The sequence below is a fragment of the Acromyrmex echinatior genome, chromosome 10 (genome assembly GCF_024713525.1).
Source record: "Acromyrmex echinatior isolate Ae372 chromosome 10, ASM2471352v2, whole genome shotgun sequence".
NCBI lineage: Eukaryota > Metazoa > Arthropoda > Insecta > Hymenoptera > Formicidae > Acromyrmex > Acromyrmex echinatior.
The window spans coordinates 11,909,020-11,921,729 of NC_141861.1; the positions used below are offsets into that span (position 1 = coordinate 11,909,020).

General features: G+C 33.6%; 2 protein-coding genes across 3 annotated transcripts; one reads left to right on the forward strand and one right to left on the reverse strand.

Annotated features, from left to right (window-relative positions):
• The first annotated feature begins 226 nt into the window (after window positions 1-226).
• On the forward strand, window positions 227-5,970 carry LOC105144399 (malonyl-CoA decarboxylase, mitochondrial). Of its 2 annotated transcripts, XR_845902.2 has the most exons (11): window positions 227-701; window positions 791-931; window positions 1,100-1,240; window positions 1,374-1,526; window positions 1,631-1,784; window positions 1,906-2,045; window positions 2,155-2,290; window positions 2,388-2,600; window positions 2,723-2,828; window positions 5,336-5,541; window positions 5,799-5,970. XR_845902.2 is itself a non-coding variant. In XM_011053283.2 (10 exons), exons 1-10 carry the CDS (start codon window positions 495-497, stop codon window positions 5,454-5,456), a joined length of 1,512 nt encoding a protein of 503 aa, XP_011051585.1. In that variant the 5' UTR covers window positions 227-494; the 3' UTR covers window positions 5,457-5,970. The 2 variants fall into 2 exon arrangements, 1 of the variants encoding a protein (XP_011051585.1); XM_011053283.2 differs by having other exon boundaries at window positions 5,336-5,970.
• Window positions 5,620-10,469, reverse strand: Rga (CCR4-NOT transcription complex subunit regena). Its single transcript, XM_011053282.2, has 9 exons — window positions 9,982-10,469; window positions 9,181-9,249; window positions 8,579-9,084; window positions 8,214-8,440; window positions 7,179-7,421; window positions 6,714-6,975; window positions 6,281-6,388; window positions 5,966-6,191; window positions 5,620-5,735 (listed from the first exon to the last, which is right to left on the reverse strand). The coding sequence occupies exons 3-8, from the start codon at window positions 8,902-8,904 to the stop codon at window positions 5,972-5,974; spliced, it is 1,386 nt and encodes a 461-aa protein (XP_011051584.1). The 5' UTR covers window positions 8,905-9,084; window positions 9,181-9,249; window positions 9,982-10,469; the 3' UTR covers window positions 5,620-5,735; window positions 5,966-5,971.
• Between the last annotated feature and the right edge of the window lie 2,241 nt (window positions 10,470-12,710).

The following is a 12,710-nucleotide window of genomic DNA, read 5'->3' on the forward strand; positions in this document are numbered from 1 at the left end:
TATATTACTATTTATATACAAAAATAAATATAATAATATATTAAAATAATATTATAATATTAAAGAGAAAGCAGGTATATAGCAGGCTGTGTTCCTTTGCTCGTAGTTGAACAATATCGAACTTTGAGCGAAGCTTCGCTCGCTTCGCATTTTCGCACAAATCGACGGAGTGGGGAGAGGGGTAGGAGGGGATCTTCGCTGCATGAAATGATATCTTTAGGTAGGCGATAGACGCAGAATTTTAACTCATCGGAAAATCGCTATTGCCTTATTCTGTGTTTCTATGTGCGTGACATATGCATTCCTGTATGTTGAATTCCTCTGTTCCGCTATTGCTGTTGCCTCGCATTGTGTTTACGGCTTTATAATTTAGAAGAAGAAGAAAAAAAAAGAAATCTGACAAGTCATATCAGCTGATGAATGTTTAGTACATATGACACCTGTTGAAAATCAAGTATCTGTTCCTCAGTTCATCTCTTATAATTAATTACGATATGTTAAGAAAGCTTACCTTTGAACTTCTACCGATTGTTTATCGCTGCAGACTCGCGAACACGTTGAAGCATAATATCAAACGCGAATATAATGGAATATCATCCTCCACTTTACATGCCGAAGCAAATAATACGTTACATGTGGACGAACAACTGCAGGAAATTTTTAAATTTAAGGACACTAAGATCAGCAATTGGATCATAGAGGTTACAAATCATATTTCTCAACTCACTGCAATAAAGCACCGTCTCCTTTTTCCTTCGCAGAAATTGTATATCTAAAAGTATATTTGCAGAACAAGGCACATGCACTGTGCATCAGCTATACTGAAAGCAATAAAGATAATCGCCAATGGATTTTATGTACGTTAGCTTCACGATATGCTGTACAACACAACGATATATGTCAAGTGGCCAAGAAATTGGTCTGCACTGAGGTACACTGTTTTGTGTGAGTTATATACTTTAATCAAATTGTATCGTATATGTACATATATTCCAAATGTATCAACTTTTATTTTCATATAACCACTGTTATTGGAAATATGTATATATTAATTAATGTTTCATTTATGCAAAGTATCTGTAGCCTCGTTCTATTATAGCCTGAAAATGAACGACAGATGATTGTCCATGAGAGAGCTTTGAAGAATATTCTCACTCCTGCTTATCATTGGTTATTCGTTATTATAGGAAGATTACAGCATGGCGTCAAATTCTTGGTTGACCTACGAACTGATGTTCTGGTAAGCAAAATAAAGAAATCTTTATATATGGATGCTTGTAATACAAATCTTATTGTTAAGTGACATTTATTATAGATATCAGGGTTAAATTATTGTTATATCTATCTGATTATATTATTTCTACTTTTCTTAGCAACTAATATCAGAAATGAAAGATCCAGATGAAAGCATAACAGTACAACAACTAAATCATACATTACGAGATTTGCTTTTACTCTGGTTTTCCGTGGGTTTCTTACATATGGAACGAATAACCTGGGAAAGTTCATGCGATATATTGCAGAAAGTAATTATAGTTCTGATATATTTCATTTCCATAATTATATCTATTTTCAATTTCTATATTTCTAACTGATTTCTCGTGCTCATTCTCCACTCAAAAATCTAAAGGTCTCTGATTACGAAGCTATACATCCTATGAGAAATTGGTTGGACTTGAAACGCAGAGTTGGGCCATATAGAAGATGTTACATATTTACACATCCATCCATGCCAAGAGAACCTATTGTTGTGTTGCATACAGCATTATGTGATGTTATACCAGGTTATTCAAATGCAAAGAAATTTGTTTTCAAAATTTTCCGAACAGAATTTGTTTCGTGTAAAAAAGAAAGAGAAGAGTAATTAGTAAATTTTTTTAAATATTCCTCTGTATCATATTACAGATAGTGTAAAAGGTATTGAAGAAGCTGAAACTAGAATTTTGGGAAGCGCTAAGAAATATATAACTTTTTTAGAGGAAGACAAATCAAAAATAAAAGCAGCAATATTTTATTCTATAGTATCTACTCAGAAAGGATTGCAGGTAGTTGATTTATGTAATGAAAATGTCAATTATACTTTCCAGGTTAACATAAATTATACAACTCTGTTATAAAAAATATATATGGCTATAAAAAGATATTTTTACACAGGGGATTGAACTCGGTAATTATTTGATAAAAGAAGTAGTCAGCGAGATCACAACTGAATTTCCAGCTATACGACAATTATCTAGCTTATCACCAATACCAAATTTTAAGACTTGGTTATTTGATAAATTGAAACAAGGTAAATGCAGACTATTGAAAAATAAATAGAAATTTTATATATATATATATATATATATATATATATTTATTTATTTATTTATTTATTTATTCCATAGACATGGAATTTATATTTACCACACAAGAATATCAAATTGCAAAAGATATTTTGCAAACAAAAAATTTGATATCAACCTTAAAAAAGATCTTGGACACATCGCTATGGACAGGAGACAAGCAATTGTCAGAATTTTTAAAAGAACCATTACTTCGAGCATGTGCTTGGTACTTGTATAAAGAAAAAAGACGTAGCTATGCTTTAAATACTGTCGGTATGTTCCGTATTGCTTTTTTCTTTCATAATCAATTTGTGAATATAGAAGTATTTCTAAAGAGCGAGACAAGTATTACAAGATAAATATCTTCTATACATTTTGTATATTGTTTTATGCAGCTAATTTCCATTTACGCAACGGAGCTGTGATGTGGCGAATAAATTGGATGGCTGATCCTTCACCACGCGGAGTGGCAAATAGTTGCGGCATAATGGTTAACTATAGGTACATATGAAAAAATCGATACTCAATATATGTGTGTGTGTATGTATATATATATAATATATTTTGTATATATATATGTATACAAAATATCCGGAAAATCGCCCGCAATACTTTCAGAAGTGATTTAGGAAAAAAGAAGGAAAAAAAGCTATATAAACATCGCTCCGGAAATAAGTCGTTTTCGAAGTATAATCACTTTTATGTTAAAAAATTGTAATTTATTTTTCATAATCACAATCATAATTTATTTCATAGTATTTTGACATAAATAAATACATTTTGTACTATTTTGGCGTTATCCAGGATGCACCACGTGCATAATCCACTTGACATCCCTTTAGTAAAGTAAAAAAATTTTTTCATAAAAAAAATTAAAAAAAGAGGGATGTCAAACGGACTGTGCTTTCACGTGGTATATTCTGGGTAATGCCAAAATAGTCGGAAATATAGTTATTTATGTTAAAACATTGTTAAATATTATATATTATGATTTTTTATGAAAAATAAATTACAATTTTTTTTAACATAAAAGTGGTTATAACTCATAAACGACTTATTTCCGAACCTATATTTATATAGTCTTTTTTCCATCTTTTTGTATTCCGAATCATTTCCCAAAGTATTGCGAGCGATTTTCTGGATATCTTGTATATGTATATATACAAGGTGATCTAACACCTCGCACGGACCGGCACATACATATTCCTCATGAAAAAGTGAATTGAACATGTCAAAATGTTATATCAGTTTTTAAACGATGAGCTCTAGAAAATGTTCAATCATGGGATATGAAATTCGCGCCATCAGGAATGGCACAACTAAGCAGCCAGTCGCGCGAACACTTTGATAGATATCACTAAACAGCACGATATCACGTGAAATCTCTACATTAACATTTACGTATTGCGATATTCTTCTTAAATATGAAAATCTGATTTAATTGATGAGGAGTAATGTTAATTGCAAATTCGATAATCATTTATATATCATAATAAGGTCAATAAAAAAGAGTTTTGAAATATATTTGATATTTATTTGGATAATATAATTAATATTTATTTTATTTATAAATTTATATTTATTTATTAAAACATATTTCAAAAATCCTTTTTATTAATTTGCAATTGACATTACTCCTTATCAATTAAATTGGACTCAATCGGTTTAAGAATATTGTAATAAATGTTAATATAGAGGCTTTACGAACCATTGCAATACTCATTCGTACCGTTTAGCGATATCACCGAGATACTATTGTATTAAAGACCGTCGGCCCTAGACAAATTTTCATAACTATCAATGGAGTCCGAGGATAATTGAAGAACAATGACGTTACCGACAATTAATAAAAATTCATGATTATTAACATAATTATATTTCGATAATATATTATTAAATTTAGAATTTTTTTATATAAATATTGTATAAATAAGTATACATATTTTTAATGCTATAATATCTTAAATATTGCCGAAAAATTACAATTTTTTTCTCTACAGTTATCATCCTCTAATGATAATCCAACCCGGATGATAACATTAAAATTAAGTTTCAAATCAAAATCAAATATTAAGTTTTAAACGTATCTACAAAACTAATAAATCAGTATCGTATTATTAGTTTCTTATTCTTAGACCCGATTGCACCAACGTTACTTTGATATTAAGCGAGGTTTAAAACTCTTTCTGTCTCTGTCTCTTTTTAGCTTTAAAACGAGACAGAGTTTTAAGTCTTGCTTAAAGTCAAAGTGACATTGGTGCAACTGGGCCTTAATCACTTAAATTTTAACACGCGAATTGCCATAAGCGATCGTTTTTAATAGTATCTCGTCGATGACGATACTCATCAAAGCGTTCGCACGGCCAGCTGTTTAGTTGCGCCGCTCCTGACGGCGCCAATTTCGTACTCTGTGATTGGACATCTAGAACTCACCGTTTAAAAACTATTGATATCACATTTTGCTATTGATATTTTCTATTCACTTTTTCATAAGGAATATGTAAGTATGTGCCGGCCCATCGGGGTGGTCTGGATCATCCTGTGTATATATACATCAAAGACATAGAGCATGAACTATTCGATCGGATCTAAGTAGTATGGTCGACAAAAAAGAGAGAGAGAGAGAAAGAAAGACCGTGAAAAACGGCCAATCTCCTTCTCTCTCGTTATATCGTTAAATAGAAAGACACAACAGACTGACCATCTTCCACGGTCCTTCTTTCTCATTTTTGTCGATCATACTACTTAGATAAAATCGAGCAGTCCATGCTCTATGCTCTTTGATATTCATATATATAAGGGAGAATGGAATAAATTAGACACAAATCCGTTTAATCGTATTCATTTAATTTAAAAAGGTTCTATTTGGAACACGGTTCGTGTGTCGAACACGGTTTTTTTTTTTTTTTAGGCCACTCTCCCCTGCACGCGCACGCGCGCACACACACACACACCCACACACACACACACACAAACTATTACTTTTCTGCACGATTGCTTTTCTGCAGATATTTCTTAGAAGATTCTGAAAAAAACAGTCGAAATTACATTGAACATTTTACCATAAATGCTACAGAAGATATAATTAATCTTGCGACGCAAGCGGAAAAATTAAGAAATTCATCATAATATGGATTATAACGTATTATGGAAGAAGACGAAGGCATGAGAATATAATAAATATCGCAATTGCAAGAGGAAGAAAGTTATTATGGTAAGAAATAATGACAGTCGATAATGGATTATGACCGATAGCGAGGCGAAGAGGTACCTAATTTAATGATTTAAAAAATTCTTTTTATTACTCTTCAAATTTTATGTTTTTATTAAAGATTATTAAATTTGTTCATTTATACAATAGCTGATTCGTTTCCAGCTTAAAGACAGCACAATGGTCTGCAGACAAGTCTAAAACAGATAATAAAATCTCTATTATAACTTTAAGATTATCTCTATTGTATTTTCTTGCAGAATAATCATAGAGAAACAATCAGAAAATTATATAATGGAACGATATTGAAAGCTTCGACTTCTTTTCTACTATTTTTTATTAATACTTGAATCAAATATACGCATGTGTGTGCGTTACATGTGATATGTATGTAAAAGAAAAGGGAAATAAAACTGAATACACACACCTGTAGTCAAGGCTGAGTTTGGTGAAAGTTCGAAGGAAGATGAGGTCTACTTTCTAGTTTTGCATAATCCAAATGGAATTCCTTAGCTACCTTTCTCCAGTTTTGCGCATCAAAATAGTAATAAGTACCACGTTCATATGTCGACGTCTTTTCTACAATTCCCAGACCTGGTGCCTGCGTTATCCAAACTTTTTCCTCCATATGATATCGCCACTCTCTGCTGTATCTTCATATCACATACAAAAAAAATTTAAATTAAATCGTACGTACGCATTAATATTTTCAAATATAAAAATCAATTTTGTTTTTCCTTACAATTCCGCCGCAGCAGCTAATTGCAATACATCCCCAACATTTGTATAAAACATATAAAACAGTAGATCATCTTTATATCGATTTAGTTTAACTGGCGCTAGCTTATCCCTATAAAATAAATATAAAAAATGTAATTTTCTTCAGATAAAATAATTTGTGCAATAATAGAATATATTCTACAAATGAAATACACACAATTCTATACAATAATAACAATTATTCTATTTCAATTCCAAAAATAATTTTGTTTTAATATATTTTTTTAAATATAATATACATTCGATAAAATAATTTCCATTTAATATCTGCTTAGTAGTAAAGTATCAAAGATTTGGAAGCAGCTCAAATATTGTACAAATATGTAGTTGATAAATATTTTTTATCACAATTCAGATAGCTTTATAAATTAAATAATCGGATGAAAAATCAATACCTGATTGCGGCATTTATAAGATATTCTGGTGGTACGTGAAAATCTATATCCTGTGGTCGACACGGAGTTTCCGCCCAGGGACCACCAAAATTCTGATAGAGATTTTCTGGTGAATTCAAATTCAGTCCTAATGCAGTAAGATCTTGACCTAACGCTAGCGATACCAAGTTCGGATCTGTCTCTGCCGCTCTGATGAACGTCAAAAGCCCAACCATGCCGAATTGATCCTTCACCATGCTTGCAGGTATATTCGTCACCTTGCCTATGCAATAATTATGTTGAGAATTATAACTCTGATAAAACTTAACTATCTATTAGGTGTTGGAATTAATTCGTAGCGTTTTACAAGTGATGGGAAGTACTTTCATTAATGTATTTTTTAATACTCATGTGAAATAAATAACATTCTTTCATTAAAAACGCTACGAATTAATTCCAACACCTAATAATTTATTTTGATTTTACCATCGGGCGATGTTTGGATGCCTCTTTTAGAAGACTGAGATTTCTCAGATCCAGGTGCTCTGTTGGCCTGTAGCACATCTTGTCCGATTTCGGGACCAAGTCCTACAGGAATATTTTTATCACCAGACATGCTACCACCAGGTGACGGACCTTCTCGATTCTGCGTTCCCGGTAATGCAGGAAAATCCTCCGAGCTCATTGTAAATTCGCTCGATTCGGATGTTGGTTGCTTTACCATTCCAACTGTAACATGCACAAACAAAAATTTCATCAGCAAAATAATTTTCATGATCTATGTTAAATATCTGAAAAAAGCTTAAAACCTAAATATGCACGCACGTATACGCGCGCGCGCAAACACACACACACACACATACACAAATTGCATTACAGTATTATATTTTGCAATTTTATAATACTTTAACCGAAAGTATGATTATTTATCTTATTTTTAAATAATCCTGATGAAAATTTTTCTCAGAATTTTTATTAATTTAATTTTTCAAAATTTTTATATAATTTTATAACTTTCTCACATTTTTTATACGAATTGGAACATTTCTCAGAAAATCTACATCTTTTCTCAGAAGTTTTCATGTATATTATGTCATTATATATTAATATATATTATGTCATTATATGTTAATTATGAAATATCATAAGATTTCTAAGATATTTTTGTAATTTAAAGTATAATTTTTAAGTATAATTTTTGATGAAATGTTATAAAATCTAAAAAATAAAAAATATTTTTTTTTAATTATGGGATGAGATTTCAAAATATTTCAGAATTCACTTGCAAGAAAAATTCTGAGAGAAGATGTAAACTTTCCGAATATTTTTGAGTATTACTGAAAAATGTTCCAATTTGTGTAAAAATTATGAAAAAAATTTTTACCAAAGAAGTTATAAATAAATTCACAAAATTATGTAAAAAGTTTTCTAATTAAGAAAAAGATTCGAACCAGATGTGATGCATTATGATTATGTTATGTGTATATTATAAAAATCTGATTTTGTTTTCTTGGCACTAACCATAAGGCTGTTTCCCTGGCATAGGACTAGGTTGCGGCATAGAATCACCTTGACCTCTATTCGTTAGGGAGGGAAACTCCGAGAGATCTAACAGAGGTGGAGTACTTGTATCTCCACCACCTCCACTCCCAAAAACAGAGTGGAAATTGTTAACCGCACCTTGAGATCCGTAATTGCGACTTGGAGGTATTCCGAAACTGCCCATACTACCCATTGGATTTGAAGCTCTACAATACAGATGGAAATGATTGCACACGCACGCACACACATACACACACACACACACACACACACAGAGAGAGAGAGAGAGAGAGAGAGAGAGAGAGAGAACAGAAATATATGAGAAAAGAGAGATATATACTAACCCAAGAGCAGGCATCGTACGTCTATCAGTAAAAGCTCTCTGTCCAAACAGTCCTCTACTGCCCATAGGAGAGAGTTGCTGCTGTTGCTGATGATTATTCTGTCCACCGCCAGAACTAGATGCTCCAGGATAAACGTTAGTGGCGACTATCGCTGAATTGGCTGTACTCGAAGTACTTGCGGACGAGCCTGAGAACATGCCCGAGGTAGGCGTGACATGACCCGCGAGGGCCACTGTGTTCAAACCTCCCCCAGCAGCGGCAGCACGTGAAGTAAGACTTGCGTTCGCAATACTGCGTGGCGGTTGTTCAAAGTTCAAGTTGGCCATAGCCTGGTGGCACTACTTTTTAAAAAAATGTTTCTGCCCGCAAGCAGGCACACCAAGCACTCGTATCTTGCAGATTTGATTAACACATCCACTTTTGTTTCTCTAGCACAACACTTGAAAACTTAATAATTTCATGAGATCGCCATTGATCCATGACAAAGATCCGTAATCACTTGTAACCTGAAATAAGAAGAATCTTGATTAATTCCTGTTTCTAGCTGGAATTCCAATGATTCAGCGACTATCATATAATACATTATATCGTTTACTTCTTACCTTCTCCTTCGCACAGCGTTTCCGTAATAGTTACATTAAAATGCAGTACAGAGACGATGATGCATACACCTAACAACAAACAAAAAATTATTTTAATCAGGTATATACTTCTCTAATGTTTAAGCCTGCCATTTATATACAAGTACAAGTTCCTTATATCTGAAGCACACGAAAAAAAATATGCCTCTATGATAAGAACTTTGATTTTGCCTATGTAATGATCGTTGAGATTCAAATACACATGTCAACCTTCATTCATTGATTGTATTCAATATCAATGTCAGGTTCGCTATAAACAGATCTTCATAATCACAACACAATTACATTACACTTTTACGTCACATGCGAATCTATTTATATGCATACCACAATAATAACCAAAAAAAACAAAGTTTATTTCCAATATTTCGGTACGCAACTAGTCACATCGAATCTAGTTATGTCCAGCTTCTTGTATGGTCCCTTAGAAGGGGAAAAAAAGAAAAAAATAACACGCGTTATTGGTAAATAAAACTAGCTCTAACTTGCAAAAGTATGCACACAATAACGACGCTTGATACGTGATTTGCTTCATTTCTCTCGGAAACTGTACGAGAAAGAGACACCTAAAATCAATTTCTCCGCGAACACAGCAGCAAATCGCCGCGCGTATCAAGTAAACACAAGCATCTCCGCTGTCGGAGGACGGAGGACAAATTGACAGGAGAATAAAGGAGAGAATAAAGGGAGTGAAAGAGGAGCGAAAAGGTTATAATACAGTGCGTAAGATGTGAAAATAACGAAAGGAAAAAGCAAAACTACCTGGGACAAACGCCACCGGCTGCGTATCACAACGCGACGAATTCCATTGTGTTCCTGACGATAAACAAAGTGGACGAATGTTTAAAAAAAAAAAGAAAAAAAACGAAAAACGCTCGTTCTCTTTCTCTCTTTCGCGCGCGCGCGCGCGCGCACACACGGAGACGTCGTCGATGTGCCTCTCGTTGTCGTCGAGGTTGGTTGGCGATGTTGGTACACTCGGTACGGCGACGAGGGAGTTCGTACGCGATTCTGTACGTTCGAGCCAATATCGTCTCCCTCGCACTTTCCCTCTTTCGCGCGCACGTTAAATCACAGATTCGCACGTGGACGTTGAGAGAGACGTGCACCGATCAAAATCTCATATACATGACAGTGTCCTTCGGTAACAGGACCCACTCGGACCCACTGTTTTGTCACTCGCAGTTTCACGAACTTAAACAACACTAAAGACCCGAACATCTGCCATATTAATAATTAGTACGACCGTGCTCAAGCGAGCGACCAGCGATGTCAACGAGCCAAAGATGCGCGCAGCGCGGTGTGCGCATCTATTGTATATTTATGCATGATGTTTTATGTATGATGCATGTACACGCATACGCGATCGAAGTAGATCCGAAACACGGCCGTACGATCATTTTCATCTCGCTCGTACGTTTCGCATTATGGAAATATTGTCAAACATCACGTTACGTCGCTATCTCGTATATACAAAACGCGACAGTTTCGAACTTGATCTCCCTGCTGCATTATTCTAGGGGATTTTCTAGAGAATTCGCGCAATATTGTACCCGAACGCGATTGGTGGATTTCTTTGAATTCAATAGAATTGTGATTTCACCATAGTTGCGTAGCGTCCTAAAGCCAGTTCTACAGTTGCAAGCTGATCGCAAGTTTGTTGCGACAGCCAATATGAAGCGTTGATTTCAAAATGCAACTTTCAAATTGGCTGTTGCAACAAACTTGCTATCAGATTGCAACTAATGTAGAGCCGGCTTAAGGTTTGTTCTAGATTTATAAGAGAAGCGCGACCATCGGTCGCTCATGTCAGTATCGCAAAAGTACTAAAAAATATTGGAAGAAGTACTAAAAATATTAATCCGTCGTTTGCAAGACTATGAAATCCACCAATCATCCATTAAGCTGCCATTTTTAAGTACGCAGGAATAAGTTCATCATTGACTGCTAATCATGTGATTGCAATGACCAATCAGAACACTTAACACCAATCGCACTTCTCTTATAAATCTAGGACTCTAGTTAAAGCCTACGGCTCACACGATGCTTCTTTTCCTACTGGATTGCTAGCTGGATTAGAATCTTCATCCATCTCAGCAAACGAGAATGAATTTAAATGGATTGAAATTTTTGTTCGTATGTGTATTTTAAATAGCGAATGCTTTTTTTGGATTTAATTGGATTCAATTGGATACAATTGGATTCAAAAACTGCATTTCCTATTCAAAATTTTGAATAGGAATGTTGAACAGTATTCACAATTATGTTTGTGTGCACAGAAAAAGCTAATATTATTTTTAAATTGCAAGAGATATGCTCCATGCAATTCCTATAAATGAATAAAAATGCATTCAGAATTGAAAAGCATTCATTTTAACATTCGTGAATCAATAGTTCTAAAAATCTGAATCCATTTCAATCTATTCTTGTTTGCTGGGTATCTTAACAGCACAAACGTCGATATATCGACTGTAAGTTAACTTTGCTAAGTCAGGCCTTTAGAGTCGACTGTAAGTTTTTGTGTTGTTAGGGTAGTTTACATCGTTGATAATTGATATGTTGGGTCATCTAAAAAGTATCCGCGGTTTTTTGTCACTAGATGTGTGTTGATGGTCATATATCTAGTGACAAAGTACCGCGGATACTTTTTAGATGACCCAATACTAACAAGTGGTCTGTTTTCTGTTTCTTGCACTAGACTGTTCTAGATTGCTCTTTCTCTCTTTCTCGCTTTAAATAAATATCAAACGTATTGAGTCATCTAAAAACCGCGGATACTTTTTAGATGACCCAATATATCTATCTCACTTTAAGTTCTAAAAATGTACACTAGTTTAACCACGGAAAACAGACCTTAGTAACTTTCTATTGAATGATATTAATCTCGGCGAAACATATACATAATATGCGTATTTAATTAATCATTTTGATGCATATTGTATCAATTTAATATATCATTCTTTGAATACATCGCTGAAATTAAAAAATAATTTAATAGAAAGTTACTAATTGGTATCTGTATCAAACAAGTGCACGATGTAAAGCATCTGATTCGTATGTACATGATCGGACAAAACCTCCGGTTGTAAAAATTATCATTTTAAATCGTTTGTATTTCGTATGAAGAGTTTTGAAATGCAAATAAAAAGGTTCGTAAGTCATTCTATTAATTACAATTAATCATTCTTTTTTGGACCATATGCTTGATCGAAATAATTAACCGGATCTAAATTCAACAAAGTTTGTACATGGAATTGTTCATATGAAGATTTCATATGAAGAGTTATGAAGTACCATTAAAAACATTTGTGAGTCATCCAGACATTTTTAATTAAATATTAAAATATCATTTATTTGACCGAAATATACAAAGGCACTACGGTCACGGAAATTCCATTAGACACGATAGGTAGTATATCTCTCTAGTATTTTGATATTCCAGGACGTATTATGAAATTGCTTGGAATGAGTTCCGATCGGAATTATTTAGT